Source organism: Protopterus annectens, chromosome 3.part0 (genome assembly GCF_019279795.1).
Source record: "Protopterus annectens isolate FY-2018-M chromosome 3.part0, PAN1.0, whole genome shotgun sequence".
NCBI classification, from domain to species: Eukaryota; Metazoa; Chordata; order Ceratodontiformes; family Protopteridae; genus Protopterus; species Protopterus annectens.
The window spans coordinates 1,549,046,844-1,549,063,072 of NC_056731.1; the positions used below are offsets into that span (position 1 = coordinate 1,549,046,844).

General features: G+C 35.1%; 1 protein-coding gene across 1 annotated transcript in view; it reads left to right on the forward strand.

The window, feature by feature from the left end:
- Positions 1–16,229, forward strand: part of LOC122796845 (cytochrome P450 2F2-like) — a 313,872-nt gene that overhangs the window by 118,263 nt on the left and 179,380 nt on the right. The window contains exon 3 of the mRNA XM_044065588.1: positions 15,652–15,804. Within this exon, the coding sequence (XP_043921523.1) occupies positions 15,652–15,804 (153 nt within the window). The remainder of the gene's footprint in view (positions 1–15,651; positions 15,805–16,229) is intronic.

The window sequence follows — 16,229 nt, forward strand, 5'->3', positions numbered from 1 at the left end:
TTTTCTCCCCGGGCCTCCGCTGAAAATGGACAAGTATCTATCCGGACTATCCCGGTCAACAAATGAAAAATAAATAAATAAAATTTGATACATATATATATATATATATATATAGAGAGAGAGAGAGAGAGAGAGAGAAATTATATAGATATATATTTTTCATGGAATTGTAATAATTTGGCAAGAATGCTATTTGTTGAACAATCGAATATCAGATTGCAAACATCAGGAATGTAAACAGGAAATGATTAAGTTATCTGATGTTAACTTATTGAAAATCAAAAGTTTGTATATGTGCAAACACATAACACCACCCCTGCGAACAATAGATGTAACATCAAACCAATGAGACATAAGACTAATAGTGAACAAAAAATTGACAACAAAATCCACGTTGCAAAAAAAGAAGCAGTGCATTACACGCATAAACTGTGCACCACCACCTCATGTATAGGCTCATAGGTAAGTACTAGGCTAGCTGCCCTTGCAGGCCATTTAAACCTAGGCAATTTCCCTTTTTGTGCTTGAAATAACCTGTCCCATTTGCTTATAGATTGGCCTTATCACTTATGAGAATAACTGGGATCATACCCCTAATGAGAATAACTGGTATCATACCCCTAATGAGAATAACTGGGATCATACCCCTAATGAGAATAACTAGGATCATACCCCTAATGAGAATAACTGGGATCATACCCCTAATAAGAATAACTGGGATCATACCATAGATAATTTGATATGACCTCCCCTTTGGATCTAGACAATTGTCACTGGTGAAGTGACACTCCATATGCAAAAATAGGAATAAGGGGTTGTGGATGGATGGATGGATGCATGTATGCATGCAAGGGATAAAGCATTTAGGAGCTGCATCTGTCTATTAGTAGTCTAGGGGGGGGCAGTCCTTGGGTACATTTTCTGTTTCCCACCTGTATATCTAAGTTGTGCTTGAAAATTGTCAGGGATGAACTTGGTTTTATGTGGATGAGGCATCTGTTCTATAGCAGTGGTATCCACTGCAAAATGTACCTGTCCTTCCAAACCATTCTGTTAATGTAGCACAAGAGATTTGAATCCCTAGACTGAGTATTTGTAATGCCATATGACTTGCTAATGTGCAGTAAATCCATCAGTAATGGACTGGAGGATGCCTTGCATGCCAGAAACAGGTTCATGTAGGACAAGATGTTTAGGCTTTCTACCCCTTTAATAAGGTATCTCTGTGGGTGTTTCAGATGTTGCATGTATCTGGACAGACTGGTGCCAAAGGGGTCATTATATTCGATGATTGGCTTATTGAAAGATGACTAAAGGGGGGCAATGAGATCCCTAGATCTAGATACAATCCTTTTATTTATACGCTGTGCAATATAAAAAAAACTTTCTTACTACAATAGGCACATTGGCAAAAAGTTAGATCATTGTACACATACGTCAGCTCTTGCAGGCATATTGTCAATGTGGTAGCTCCCTGGTTTAGATGAATTCTCAAAGGTCACAATTATGCATTTTTAACATTTAGTTTCAAACCATGATTCTGAGACCAGTTATTTATTTGAGACAAACTCCCTGCTGGATGGCTAACTCATTTGGATGTTCAATGACTGTTCCTGGCTTGCTGTCATCTGTAAACGTGGTCAGTTAGAGCCCTTTGGTACAGGCTTTTACTTCAGAAAAGTAGATACCAAACAGGGGAGGTCCCATCACAGAATATTGGGCACTTCACTGGTGACTGGTCTCTTTGTGCAGGTAACTTCCCCTATTTTGATTATCTGCATCCTATCTGTGAGCCAGTTGGAAATCCATTGGGTAACACAGGGGTTTATTTCCAGTTTGTTTAGCTTTTCTACTATGCCTGAGTGGGGAATTGTGTCAAAAGCTTTGGTCAGGTCGAGGTATGCAGTGTGTAACATTTTGCCTTCATCCATTGCTTTGGTGACATTTTCAAAAAATGCAGCAGGTACATATAGTACATTACTAAAATAATTGTAGAAGACGTACATACAGCAGTACAAGTTAACCTCACAGCTTCATGTTGTTTATGATAGCAGTAAGAAATGTCAAGTATGCTGTACATAGACTTATTATCAATAATATGTCACAGCCTGTTTTCTCTTGCAATCAATGCTACACTTGGGAGACAAAGGCACTCACTTTTAACCTTCATTAGCATGTGCTGAAGGTAGTAGATACGGATTTCAGTGCTGTAGGTTGTGCTGGTTCCCTAACCACAGAAATGGTCATTCTTCAAGAGCATCACTCTATGATGTGTCTACATAGTGAAAATCAAGAACATGCAAATGAATCATATATATATTTGTGGCAAAACTCTGAGAGTTGATGAAGGGTCTGTAAAACTTTATGAACACGTTTAGTTATACTGCTATTTGAACATTTGGACAATATATTGTTTTGAAAAAATAATCTGTAGTAAAAGGACTGGTCAAAGACAGACCTTCTGGCTGTCTCTAAGTGTCATGCCCTTGACTTGTAAACTATTGGCCCCACTCAGCTGAAATTTTATGACATGGATGCATCAAATGATGTGTGTAGAAATACAGCAGGTGTGAGTGTCATATGCACAATGTAATACACTGGTATAAATAATTCTGTATTCAAAAGAAGTATTCTGTTACAGAATCTCTGTGTAATAAGTGGATTGTGTATGCATTGTAACAGAGATGATGCTAAAGGTCAGAGCACCCAAGGCAATCCCTCAGTTGACCCCCTGAACTAGAACTGAGCAATAAAAAAATGTCCTCTTGAGTTGGGAACCAAACAGCTCTAAACAAAGAAAGAGCTTTTATATTAATACATAGTACCTCTTTCCTTTCTTTCAATCCTATATTACTGCAATGACATAAACATACTGCAGTCAGTCATTTAAACAGCTGCAACTCAGATTACTGCTGTTTAAAATGTTACTGATACTGCTTGCATACCAAACAGCAGCCATGCTAAACAAATTGCAAGCAGACCAATGACTGGCAGTGACTGATCAGAGCATCAGCGGTGTTGATCATATCTCTAACAGCTTGCATCCTGGACTCTCACCCCCTTTTCCCCACAGTGGCCCCCCTGCTTACATGTAGTGTAGGGTTGCATAGTTTGTGGGTGTGACTAGAACGGTGTGTGTTGTGTGGTGTATGGTGTATGTATGTTCGTGATTGTGTGTTTCGTGCTTTTGGGTTTCAGGATTGTGAGTCATTCACATTTATAGTTTCGAGGATAGTGAAATTCGAGATTTTAGTATTTCAAGACTATAAAGGAGAACTATATATATATATATATATATATATATATATATATATATATATATATTTTCCAAGTATGATAATTGCTGAAGGAAATATAGGTGTAATAAATTACTGGTGACAACCCAAAACATGTTTCTTTTGTAGAAAAGAAGAACATTTGATAAATAACTGTAAAAATGAAATGTTACATTTGAGGAGAATGAACTAGGTCATGATCCAAAAAAATGTGAACTGAAGTGTTATAAACGTAACACATGTGTGTATTTATGGATGGACTGTAAGACTGAAAGTAATGAAAAGGAAGAAAAAGAACAAAGAAAAGAAACATTAGGAATGGAAATACAAGAAAGGTTAGATAAATAAGATAAAGAAAGTGATAAGAAAGAAGAAATGGATGAAGATTCTGAAATAAGTCATGAGGAAGATATAAAATTGGAAGCAGTAAAAGGGAAAAAGAATTCAACTGGTAAATACGTAAAAGATAGGAAATGAAAATTTAAAGGAGTAGACATAAATAATGAAAGGCCATGGATGAGAAATAAAATATAATTATAATCTCCCGAAAGTTAAGGAAAAGGGAAAGTAATAACTTTAGGATACTTTCTGTGAATGTAAATAGTACTAAAAATACAGTGAGAAGGATATGGATTTTGAGATGGTGCCACAAATGTGATGTAGATGTAATTGTACTAGGAGATACAAGATTCTTATCAAATGAAGAAATATTATAAACAGAAAGATTGTGGGGAAAGAAAACTTGGAATTTGAGAAATGATGGATGTTTTTGAATAGGAATATCTTGTAGAACTACAATAAACTTATTAGATATAACTTTACTAAGAATGGGAAGATTAACTGCTGTAGACTAAAAATGGAAAAAAACAAGTATATAGAATTATAGCATTATATGCTTACATTACTTGCAAAGAAAGAAAAAGTGTATTTCATCAGACTCTAGATTATGTAGTGGTAAATAAAACAGGTGATTTTAATTGTGACAGATAAACATAAAAAGAAATGAAGAATAAGAAAAATATTAGAAGTTATGAGGTAAATTAAGACTCTTGGAAAGAAATTCATGGACTTATTAAACGGTGTTTACAGAACTGAAATAGGGTGGCCACGATGGTGCAGCAGTTAGCATTGCTACTTCACAGCAAGAGGTTTTCTGGTTCTATCTTCAGCTGGGGTGCCTTCTGTGCGGAGTCTGCATGTCCTCCCTGTGGTCGCATGGGTTTCCTCCAGGTGATCTAGTTTCCTTCCACATCCCAAAGACATGTGATTGGACACTCTAAATTGGCCCTAGGTGTGAGTGAGTGCGTGTGTGTGTGTGTGTGTGTGTGTGTGTGTGTGTGTGTGTGTGTGTGTGTGTGTGTGCGTTCTGTAGAAGGTTGGGTGCCGGGCTGGCAACTTGACACCATAAAAACTCCAGTGCCAATTATGAGTGGACAGATGATCCACTGTGGTGACCCCTATCTGGGAAAAGCCGAAAGAAGAAGTTTACAGAACTGAAATATCAGAAGGATTAATCACAGGCAAAGGAGAATCAGTTGAATCAGTTTTTTTTGGGGGGGATCATTTAGAAATATGGGGGTCTATATTATATCCTCGAATGCTTAAAAAAGCGAACGGTTGATCAAACTTATTTTCGCGAAACTGCAAAATATCGAAGCAGCAGAAACTCAAATTTTTTCCTAGGGAAAGAATTTGGTTGTCTGTTTCTGTTGCTTTGGTATTTTCAGTGTTATGGTGGAAAGTTACTGGTCGGATTCAGGTAAGTGTGCGATTGTGTGGATGTGAGTGTTAGGGTGATTTAGGTGAGTTAGGGTTAGAGCTCGGGTTAGGTGTGTGTGCGATTGAGTGGACATGAGGGTTAGGGCAGATTTAAGTGAGTTAGGGTTAGGAGCGGGTGAGTGTGCAATAGTGATGGACCTTAGGGTTAGGGTTTGGGTTAAGGTAAGTGGGTAGTTAATGGTGTGTGCATAGTTTAGTGTAGGGTTAGGTATCAGATTTTAGGTGTATGTGTGTGGATTTCTGTTTGTTTGGAGTGCTTGTGTTGTGTGTATGTGTTTTGGATCAGCAATTTTTTTTCCCTGGGAAAAAAAAAATGGCTGATCTGACAGTTTGAGATTGTAAGCTTTAACTTAAATTAGGTTGATCAATCTGCATTCACTTTTTTAAGCATTCAATGATATAATATAGACCCAAATATGGATAGAGATAAAGGAATATATAAAAATAGGCAAATGAATAAAAAGGTTAAATGAGAAAATATGGGCTAAAGAAGGAATAAGATTAATAATGCTGTTATGAGGAGATCATATTACAATGAGAGCATTTTATAAACATTGGTCTGAACTGTGGATGAATTTTAAGATCAAATGTAAAAAATATCATTTACAGTGGCTATATGATATAAGAAAATTGGGTAAAGAAAAGTATAAAAGAGTGTATAAAGATGCATTAGAATATTTAGAAAATAATGATGGAGAGTATTTTAATAAAGAGAAACAAGTATATCAAAAACAAGAGAAAATTAAATTATTATTCAAACAAAGATGTTCTTTACAAGGAAAAAGAGAAGTATCTGCATATTTAAGTGGACTAGGAACAAATTATGAATGTTGTTGTAGAACGTGTACAAGAGATGTTTAAAGAAGAAAAGAAGACATAAAAATAATAGGAATGGTAAATGTTTTCAGAATGAGAAAATATAGAATTTGAAAAGGAGATTTCTTTATATGAGTTAGGTAAACTAGTAAGACAAGTGGATATAGATTCAGCAGTAGGGCCAGATGGAATAGGGTATGAATTATATAAAAATTTAATAGAATGGCAAAAGGAATATTTTTAAAGATTTTGAATGAATGGCTAAATACAGATTTTTTTGTATAAAAATTATGCAGTGGAATACTTAAATGTATGTGGAAGAAAGAAGAAAAAGTATAATGAAAAACTGTAGACCGATAGTACTGAACAATAACACAATTTTTATGAAAATATTACAGAAGAGATTTGAAACAAAGGAAAAAGTATTATGAAACATGGTATATATACTATAAAAGGGAAGGGATGTCAAGAATTATTAATGATATTAAGAGAGATTGTGGATGATATACATTATAAATAGAGGAGAAGAAACTGAACTTATGATAGGATATCTTAATAAGGCATTTGATACATAAAGTCTTATGAGTGATAATGAAATAATACAATATAAGTGAGAATATAAGTGAAAAAATCATGAAAGTATGTATATCTACTTAAAGAAAGAATAAAGTAAATATTTTCATAAATGGTTGGCTAAGTAAAGAGGTATAAAATGAGGAAGGGTATGAGACAGGGATGTGTAATGAGTTGTATACTTGTTACTATAATGATGAATGTAATTGCATGTGAAATAAACTATAAAATGAAGGAAGCAGAGTATGTAATACCTGAAGGCTTAAGAATCCTAGTCATGTTAATTTATGTAGATTATATTATAGTAATTGCAAAAAAAAAAAATAGGTGTGGAAAGAAAAAGTAATATGCTCTTTGAATGAATATTTAAAAGGGTAGAGAGATTTTGTTAAGAAAGAAAGAATGCAATTAACAATGAATGAACTTTCTTGTTTGGGTCTAAAATTTGGGAATAAGATTCTAAGGCAGATGCAATGGGAAAAGATAGAACAGTTAAAAAGAATTTGTCTTTCTGGAAAAGTGATAGATTGTCATTTAGAAAAAGGTTTATTTGATAAATTCAGTTTTAATATGAAAATGCATATTTAGCAAGTGTATTTATACTACCAATTATATTGGAGAAAGGATTGCTGTAGCATTTTTTTTTCATATGAAGTTCTAGACTGAATCCAGTAAAACGAGGAATTCTGTATGTAAATGAAGAAGAAGGAGGCATAGGATTGATTAACCCAGTGGTATATGTTGAATCTCTAAATTTATATAAAATGTTAAAGTAGATAAATGCAAAAGAAAACTTTAGTTGCAAGACTATTCAAATATAGGTATGAAAAATGTTGAGATATGATAAAAAGAAGTAAAAAATAATGTAAAAATGAAGAAATTAAATGCTACCAAGGCAAAATATTAATGTGAAAGATAAAAAGTGGTGAAATAGAAAATGAAAGAAATCCCTGATACAGGAGTATCATGATATGATATTTTTTAAACAATGGGAAAAGTTAGCAGAAGGAAAAATAAAGCTATAAAAATAAGAAATAAATGGTGCAATAAAAAGCAGAATGCCAAGATTTTTGTGGAGACGGGGAATGTATAAATTACTTGTAAAAAGAAATGTGCCACATAAAAAGAAAAGTGAAAGAATATGTTTATACTGTGGTGAAGAGGAAACTACTGAACATGTATTTGTGAAATGTAAAAGAGTCAAAATTATGGGAAAAGTTACATAAAGATATATTTTTGAATATATTGAAAAAGTGGATAAGTATGGGCATGATTAAATATGTGTGTTGTAAGAACAGAGGTATAAAATATATTAAAAGAATTGATAAAAAATATTTATGTAATATGAGCCACATGAAATTAAAGGATACATTTAATTATGTTTAATGGAAAATGGACTTTGCAAATAATATTGAATAAAATTAGATTGTGACTATGGCAAAAAGAGGTGGGTCTAATAAGTACAGAAATTTGCTAGAAAATATGTGAATGTGTATGTGAAGGAGATGAAAAAAATATTTTTTAATTTAAATACACAATTAATCTGTGAATACTGTTTTCTTTGTATATATAAAGGACCCCTATTCTTTTTGATAGGTGACAATGGATCTTTTACCTCCATCTGAGCTACCACCAAGTCCAGCAGACTGGACCTCAGTTTAACATTTCATCTAAAGGATGACACACTCAGGAATGCAGTACCCTCTGATGCTGAACTGCAGTGTAAGCAATAAAATCACCTGGATTGGGATTATAACCCACAGCCTTCTAGTCTTCTGTCACCCAAGGTGAGAGCGCTGCATATTGCACCACTGGTTTTAAACAGAGAAGGAACCTCTGAGCTGTGGACATTTTACTTGTGGCTTTATGGCCACAGTTTTACATATGTCACTAAACAAAAATGTTTGGATAATACTGAGACTTACCCTAAATCTAAGCCTAAATCAATATCCGCAAATAAAACTGAATGGGAACCTACAGATACAGATATCATTTATACCATCCCAAACTAGAAATAAACTTCTACAAAGCTGCTCCTTTATCATGGAATACTCTAACAAAATACAAAAAAAGAAAGAAAAAAAGAAAACTAGCAAACTAAATTTCTTTTGTAAATCTTGAAAGTGTATATAAATAGAAATGTAAATGCAATTGTGATAGGCAACCAAGTAATATCTAGGGAACTGGTGCTTCAGCTATCTTACTAAAAAAGATATTACACTCATGTGCATTCATAATGATACATAGATACAACTATGCAATCAATATAAATATGTAAGCAAATAGTGTCAAGTTACCTGTCAATAATCATTAGACAGATCTATAGCACTTAGATACTTGGCCACACCAAACAAGTTTCCTCTGATCCAAACAGAAAGTAATCATTTCACTCTGTCTGACTGTTTAATTTTATTCAGACTGGTGATCCCATCTTTCTTTCACACTAGGACTATTGAATGAATCCCCTTGGACTGTTGAATTCCTATATATCCCTAGATTAATCACCTTCTGTAGGTCATCCCACATGGTTTGCTTGGCTTGCTTAGCATCCCTATACAAAGCCTGTTTGATGAACTGTTGGATCAGTGTGTCCATATGGTGCACTATCAGCTGGGTACAACTTGAATTCGCATTGAGCATGCCCTCAAATCCATACAGTACTGCTTGGATTTCCTGAGACAGGGTAGGAGACAGCTGAATGCTGCCTCATTTGCTAAGAAAGTCTAACTCAAGATCCTTCTCTGTCTCCTTCCAAAGCCCACTGCAGATATTGAGTAGTACAGTCTCTTCATCTTGGTAGGAGTTCATCATGTTAACATGGTAGAATTTATGTCTTTGGTTCCTGCTTGGCAATTTTATCACATAATTAACATCACTTATCTTTCTTAAAATAGTGAATGGGCCCTTTCATGTTGCCTGCAGAGTAGATTTTCTTTTCCCATTGTGTCCTCTTGAGGGATTCCTGTGGCACCTCTACTTTCACCAAACTGAACCATTCATTCTTCTTGAGGGAGTGCAACTAGGTTCCCAGAGTGACCTCATCAATGCCCCCCCTTCCAAGACACAGCAAATTTCCAGAGATGTTGAGAGTCCCATAACCCATTCATTGACAGGTGTCCTCATTCAGGGCAAATGTTGAGCTCATCTCTTCCCATGGGCAGCAGCCAAATGGCCCATTCAGTCCCTGTTTCTGAGCTCACAAGGGCCATTATTCCTACAAGGTGAGAGCTGGGGTAATGGATCAGTCAGTATGTCAGGTGAACCAACCTAAAATCATCTTCATGGCAGAAGTGCATGCTTCACACTTGATGCCTATCAGTGAAGGCTCATGTGCACTATTAAATATTTAGTCCCTGGACCTCTGCAGTGTGACACAATGCTAGACCCGTTATCATCAGCAATAAGTCCAATCTACACCAGATCTCACCAATTCAGTGGAATAATGTTGCCTGTCTTCACCAGGGATAACTGAGCCCATAGCAGCTGCTCAAACCCATCCTCCTATACTCAGTACCAAATGCCACCTGCACTCATGCCACTAACTGAACACAGGTCATGGGCCATCAAATCCCGATCATTGTTTAGTGCATACTGGCTTTTAAATGCCAATATTGCATTCATGGACAAACCTGACAAATGTAGTGTTCATTGAATGGTTGATGCTATAGCAACTACTTGCTACATTTCTAGCAAGCATTTTTGTACAGTTTAGAAGAAAACAAGATATTTTTTCTTTTTTTTTTTATAACTAAACCCTGAAATCTTGAGTATTATAGCATTTCTTGCATTTAATAAACTGTAGCAAGTACTTCCTGCAGTTTAAGGAAAAACAAAAGTTTTTTTTCTCTCATCTAAGGAAGGAGTGTTGGGAGCAGGAAGCAGAAATGGGACCTGATTGGCTATTGCATTCTAGGACCTCCAGATACCTGATCACCAAATTGCAGATTTTTTTTCCTCACCAATAATGTTGAGGGGCGACATATCTGGTTAAGTGATTTACTCAAGGTTATACAGTAATTAAAAGAGGGTCGAGGGAATCAAACCATATACCAAATGAACTCTCATTCTCACTGTTAACCCATTGCACCAACTACCACAACTGTAAAGGTTGTGATATGTATATAAAAAGAAGAACTTTATTCTTAGCACTATTATATAAGGTACACTTTTGTAGTTATTATTATTATTATTATTGTACAACAAGAGTTAACAACACAAGAAGAAAAATGCTTTGGTGTATTTGAGTGGTGATGATGACACTGCATGTTTTGAAATGTTCAATAAAAGCAAATAAAAATGCTTATTTTGAGCGATAATACAGTATATAGTTTTAAATTCTGTAACTTCAATATTAGTCTGTTAATTATTATTTTCTGTTGCTATCCCTCAAGAAAATAAGGTCTACACATAGCCAATGTATTTTTAGATGCATCACTTTTGATGGCAAGAGACATACTCAAGGGGTAGCTTCTCTGTTGATAGCTCAAAGCAGCATTATCTTAGTCTGCGCAGATAATATTGATGCTGCAATCCTGTATGACCCTTTTACCCTTTGGTTTTGCAGCTGTAAACAGATGCAAATAGTCTGGGGTATTTCAGTTTAATCTGTGTTGCCATGGCTCGCAACATTATTTTAAGAGTACAGTTAAACCTTTCCACCAGACCTTTTTTTTTTTGCAGGTGATAAGCAGGTAATCTTTAATTACTTTACCCCACAGAGCTGCCATAGACAGGTCAGCAGGCCTGACATAAATGAGCTCCTCTTCAGTATTTCTCAACAAAATCCTACCCTACAGAAAGTTTTTAATAGCCATGTTCTATCGCTGCTTCAACAGAAGCTTAAGTCACCACCTCAGGATACATTGAAGCATAGCCTACCATCATCACAAAGGTATTAGGAGGGTCCATGATATACATTTTATTTTTATTTATTTTTTTATTTTACATTTGTTGACCGGGCTAGTCTAGCTGGATATATTTCCATTTTCAGTAGAGGCCCGGGGAGAAAAGCTCCACACAGATATACAAAGTATAAAATATTGTTACATGGTGAAAAAAAGGATTAAAAATCAAAAATAAAAACAGGTAGTTAATACATTCTTGAGATAAAAATACTAGAGAAATGTTAAAGTAAAACAGTAAAGTTTAAGAGAGCTAGAACAGATATAATACAGTAAGAGTTATGTACAATAGATAAAAACACTTGAGAAACAGTACAGAGAGCAGAATACAGCTTGACAGCTCAAAAACAGAATAGTAAGAGTTATGTACAATAGATCATATGAAATATAATTATTTAAACACTAAGTTGATTAGAGTTTAGAAAGAGTCAGTCTTATTTACAAGTCAACAGCATGTAGAAGTTTGAAAGTATGGAAAGAAGAGGAAGAAAGAGGGGTGAAGAGGATGGTTAGTCAGGGTTACTACAAGGGCATAGCCAGTGCATTTGGAGGTGTTTTCTAAGTTTTTGTTTAAAGACTGGCAAGGATGTAGTTAGAGTTAGTTCAGTGGGTAGTAGATTCCAGAGTTTTCCTGTTGTGTTGGTAGCTGCATTATTAGACTTTGTTAAGCTGGCAAGAAGTTTTCTAGAAGAACGTAGGGAGTTCAGATTATTATATGGGACTATGAGTTTTGAGAGTATAGGGGTATTACTGGGTTGGTAAAATATCTTGTGGGCAATTGTGAATTGGGGGATAATCAGATGGTTTTGGAATTTGAGCCAATTTAGTTGTTTAAGATTTGAACAGTGATGGGTTCTGAAGGGATTGCCAGTAGCAAATCTAGCAATGTTATTATAGGAGGTTACTAATTTGCTAAGGTTGGTTTTCTTAAGGTTGGTAAATATAGGTGAAGCATATAGGAGGGTTAAGATTAGATGGGAATGAGCAATCTTGGCTCTGGCTGCCAAAGTTAAGAAGGGTTTTATTCTGTATAGGGAGCCTATTTTTCTGTTTACTGTTTTAATGGTATTGTTTATATGGTAATCAAATGAGAGATTATTATCAATGGTTATTCCTAGAAGTTTAGTGGTAGTGTCAGGGAGAATAACAGTACCATTATTTGAAGAGATAGAGAAGTCTAAGGGGGAAGACCTAGTAGTGGGTGTAAAGAGAAGGAGTTTTGTTTTTTTAGCATTAAGAAGGAGACAGCGTTTGGAAAACCATGTTTCTACAGTCTTGAGTAAGAGAATATAGTTCAGATGGAGAGGTTGATGAGCATATTAGTGTGGAGTCATCTGCATATTGAATAGAAGTGGCTTGTGGAATTGCTACATGGAGATCATTAATAAATAAGGAGAAGAGAAGTGGTCCAAGAATAGAGCCCTGAGGGACCCCAATAGTAACAGGTTAAAAGGATGAGACTTGATTTTCCCATTGGACTGCTTGTTGTCTATTGCTGAGGTATGATGTGAACCATTTTAAGGCTAGAGCATCAAAGGAGAGAGATTCCAGAATATTGATTAAGAGGGTATGTTTAACCATGTCGAAAGCTTTAGAGAGGTCAATGAAAAGTGCAGATGAGAGAAGGTTTTTGTTACAGTTTCTATTGATGGTATCTGTGAAGGATAGAAGGGCAGTAGTGGCTGCCAACTTTCATGATTCAACTATAACAGGCAATAGTAGCAAAAGCAGCCCTATCTTTGTCTCTTTTCTGAGTTCCTCAGTAACAGATAATAGTACCTTCAGGTTGTCCCCTACCTAACCAACCTTTTGGCACTGCTCACATGTTTTATAGTGCGTCCTCATATTATTTGTAATATCTCCCCAACAGAAATTCTACATAAGCCTTCTTTTTATAAGCTTTATATATAGATGTCCTGAAAAATGAATACCAGTAGCTATTGAGAGAAGTTCCCAATGATAAGCCCTTGAAACTACTAACTATTGTGCTACTTCTCCCTCCATCCCCCATCCAGGAGCCCATTCTCTGGAGAACAATTCCTTGTCTCAATGTATGGATACACCCTCTCTTGAGAATCAGAATATTCCTTATCTGTCTCCATAGAGTCCTGCAAGGTGGCATCTGAGAGATGAACCTGCCTCAGCTCTGTCTTTCTGACCCTAACTAGTTTCCCTTTCAAAAGAAATCTGGTACTTTTTGACAATGGTGGATTGGATATATGCCACCTGTTATCTAAATTTACAAAAATGAATTTTAACTGTAGGTCAGGTTCAGGCTTGTTGATACTATCCAGGTCTTTCTCAAAAGTAGCCGTCTTACCAATCTCTGTTACATGAGTAGGCGCTGGCTGGCTCGGTCTTCGGCATGCAACCATCCTCATATACTTGTCTCTGCCACAAAAAAAATGTGCACAAGGTACTATATCCAACTGATTTCCTGTTAAAACCTTGACAGGATATCATCAAATTCTGCCACCTGTTTGTTCCCTTGCATCCCCTGCCAGTCCAAGTGAACTCTGGTACTTGAAAAGATATCCTTCCAATGATCCTAACTTGCATAAGGAACCCAAACAAGCAGTGCTCCTTTCTAACGACTGGAGATTTAGCAATAGTTATATCAAATGATGTATCCCACTCGGCAGACCACTATTAGAAATAAGTCAACTGAAATATAAAAAGGTTGGCAGTGTTAGTGAAACAGTCTTTCTTTTTCTCAGAGGTGGATACTAATAATCCTTAAACATTAACATATAACAATACCCTTTTCAAATAATAATTGGCCATAGGCTTTATGAATTGAGTGATTAGCATTATTTACTAAAAGAACCCAATACAATTTAAGAATTTACTATGCATGAAATATGCAGCTAGCAAAAACATTTGTAGTCTTACCTGGCTAGTTAATGCTTGACTTGGTTAATTCATTCATACCTAGTAGGTGATGAATGCTGCAGTTCTGGCAACCTTCTCATATCCTTAGCTTTCTGAGCATTTTGTAAAAATATCTAAAAAACATAGGCCAAATTAAAAATATTGTCAACAGCAAAGGCTAAGAAGGTGCCAACAGTAATATGTTCAGCAGAAGAAAAAAAGCCTTATTTACCATCATATAAGTCATTACATCCCCATTCTTTACATTGATAATTTAATATGCTATAATGGAAAACAATCAAGAATGATATTTTTCTCTAAATTTTCACACAAAAAAATAGTTTCATAGCTTGAAAACTATATAGCCTAGACATATAGTGTCAAAAGTATTTTTTTTCAGAAGACCTAAATTTTTACATGATAGTGAGAACCTTCTTTCTGAAAGCATGTTTAATGACATAGTTACAAAAATGTGAAAAGTTCTGCTTATTTGCATAATAAACAGTATAACATTGTATCTCTCAGGCTGTACAATGTGAAGTGTAAGTATCATTGACAGTTTTCTCCAGCACCATGCTGAGGATTGCTTGATGTTATACTATAGTTTGCAAGTCAATATATTAGTATACATATATAAATATTGTTTATCTTCAGAATTATTATCAAGGAGCTAGCAGTATCTCCAGTGTAGTGCACTGTACATGGACAGTAACAGTATGTTTGTCTCCCACCATGACATTTCAACTCAACACTTATTATGTAAATCACTCAGTTATGAGAATATGATAATGCAAACATGAAAATATGAATAACAGGAAACATCAGTCATTAATATCTCCAGTGGAGTCCTCCTTGGATTAACATCACAGTATAATTTTGTTTCTTACATCTTGCCATATTGTACAATGCTTATTATTAAATGGTAAGTCACATATAAGAAATACAGTCTCAAAGAATGTCATGATGCCATACGGAGCTATGGTGATAAAAAAGAAAAATACAATGTAGTACTATAGGTGCGAATTAGTTAACAAAGTAAGGTCTATTAAGTACAGGTGTATACATTCACAGGATTAGCAGTGATATCAGATGGATTGATAAGATGACCATACACTCAGTCTGGAAGTTCAGTGTGGGGTACTCATAAATAAATCTGAAGCATGTAGTTTGCTTGCATAAAAAATCTTACATGTAGCTTCCACTGTCACAATATCATCACAAAGTAGTAGAAATACTCTTCCTAGCCCCTTTGAGATTTGACTATAATTAGTAATCATAAATGCCATACAAAATCCATTAATAATAGCAGTATAAAAGAATGGCACTTTTCAATTTATTGTGAATAAGCTCAGTTGTCAAGAAAGATATAATTATTGAGAATATTTGGGTTTTTAGCTGGTGTACTATTAAGATAATTACTGTGCACTTATTCACAGGATTTTCTTTAGCCCGTTATGGAAAGTCCTGGAAAGAAAAAAGAAGGTTTGGCCTCAGAATGCTGAAGAATTTAGGGATGGGTAAAATATCCATGGAGTCCACAATCCTGGAGGAGTCCAAGTACTTGCTGAAAAGTTTTGAAGACATGGGTGGTAAGAATTCTGTGTTCCCTTAAATAGGCACTAGCTTTCTTCCTACATAATGCTTTAAGAAAATGCATTAGTGTTAATATTAGTTTCACAATTACTGCAACATTTAAGTCATATCAAGTTTGTTCTTCAAGGCAAAATGAAAATGAGTTTATGAATAAAGCTACAACTAGAGGAAAACCTTTTGTGCACATTTCTTGTTTTGTTATACTCTATCTGTCATGATCTAGGCACATTTCTAATCATTTGCTATGGTTATTTTAAGCAGCAATACCATTTAGTCTTCTGAACATACATAACTACATCTGACTGAATGTGTGATTAAAGTGGCACTCTAAAAAGAGTTAGGTGAAGTAAAGTGCAGAATTAGTAACGGTGCAGAAGAATAACATTTAAAATATATTAAGTTTCAGCCCAAGAAACACATT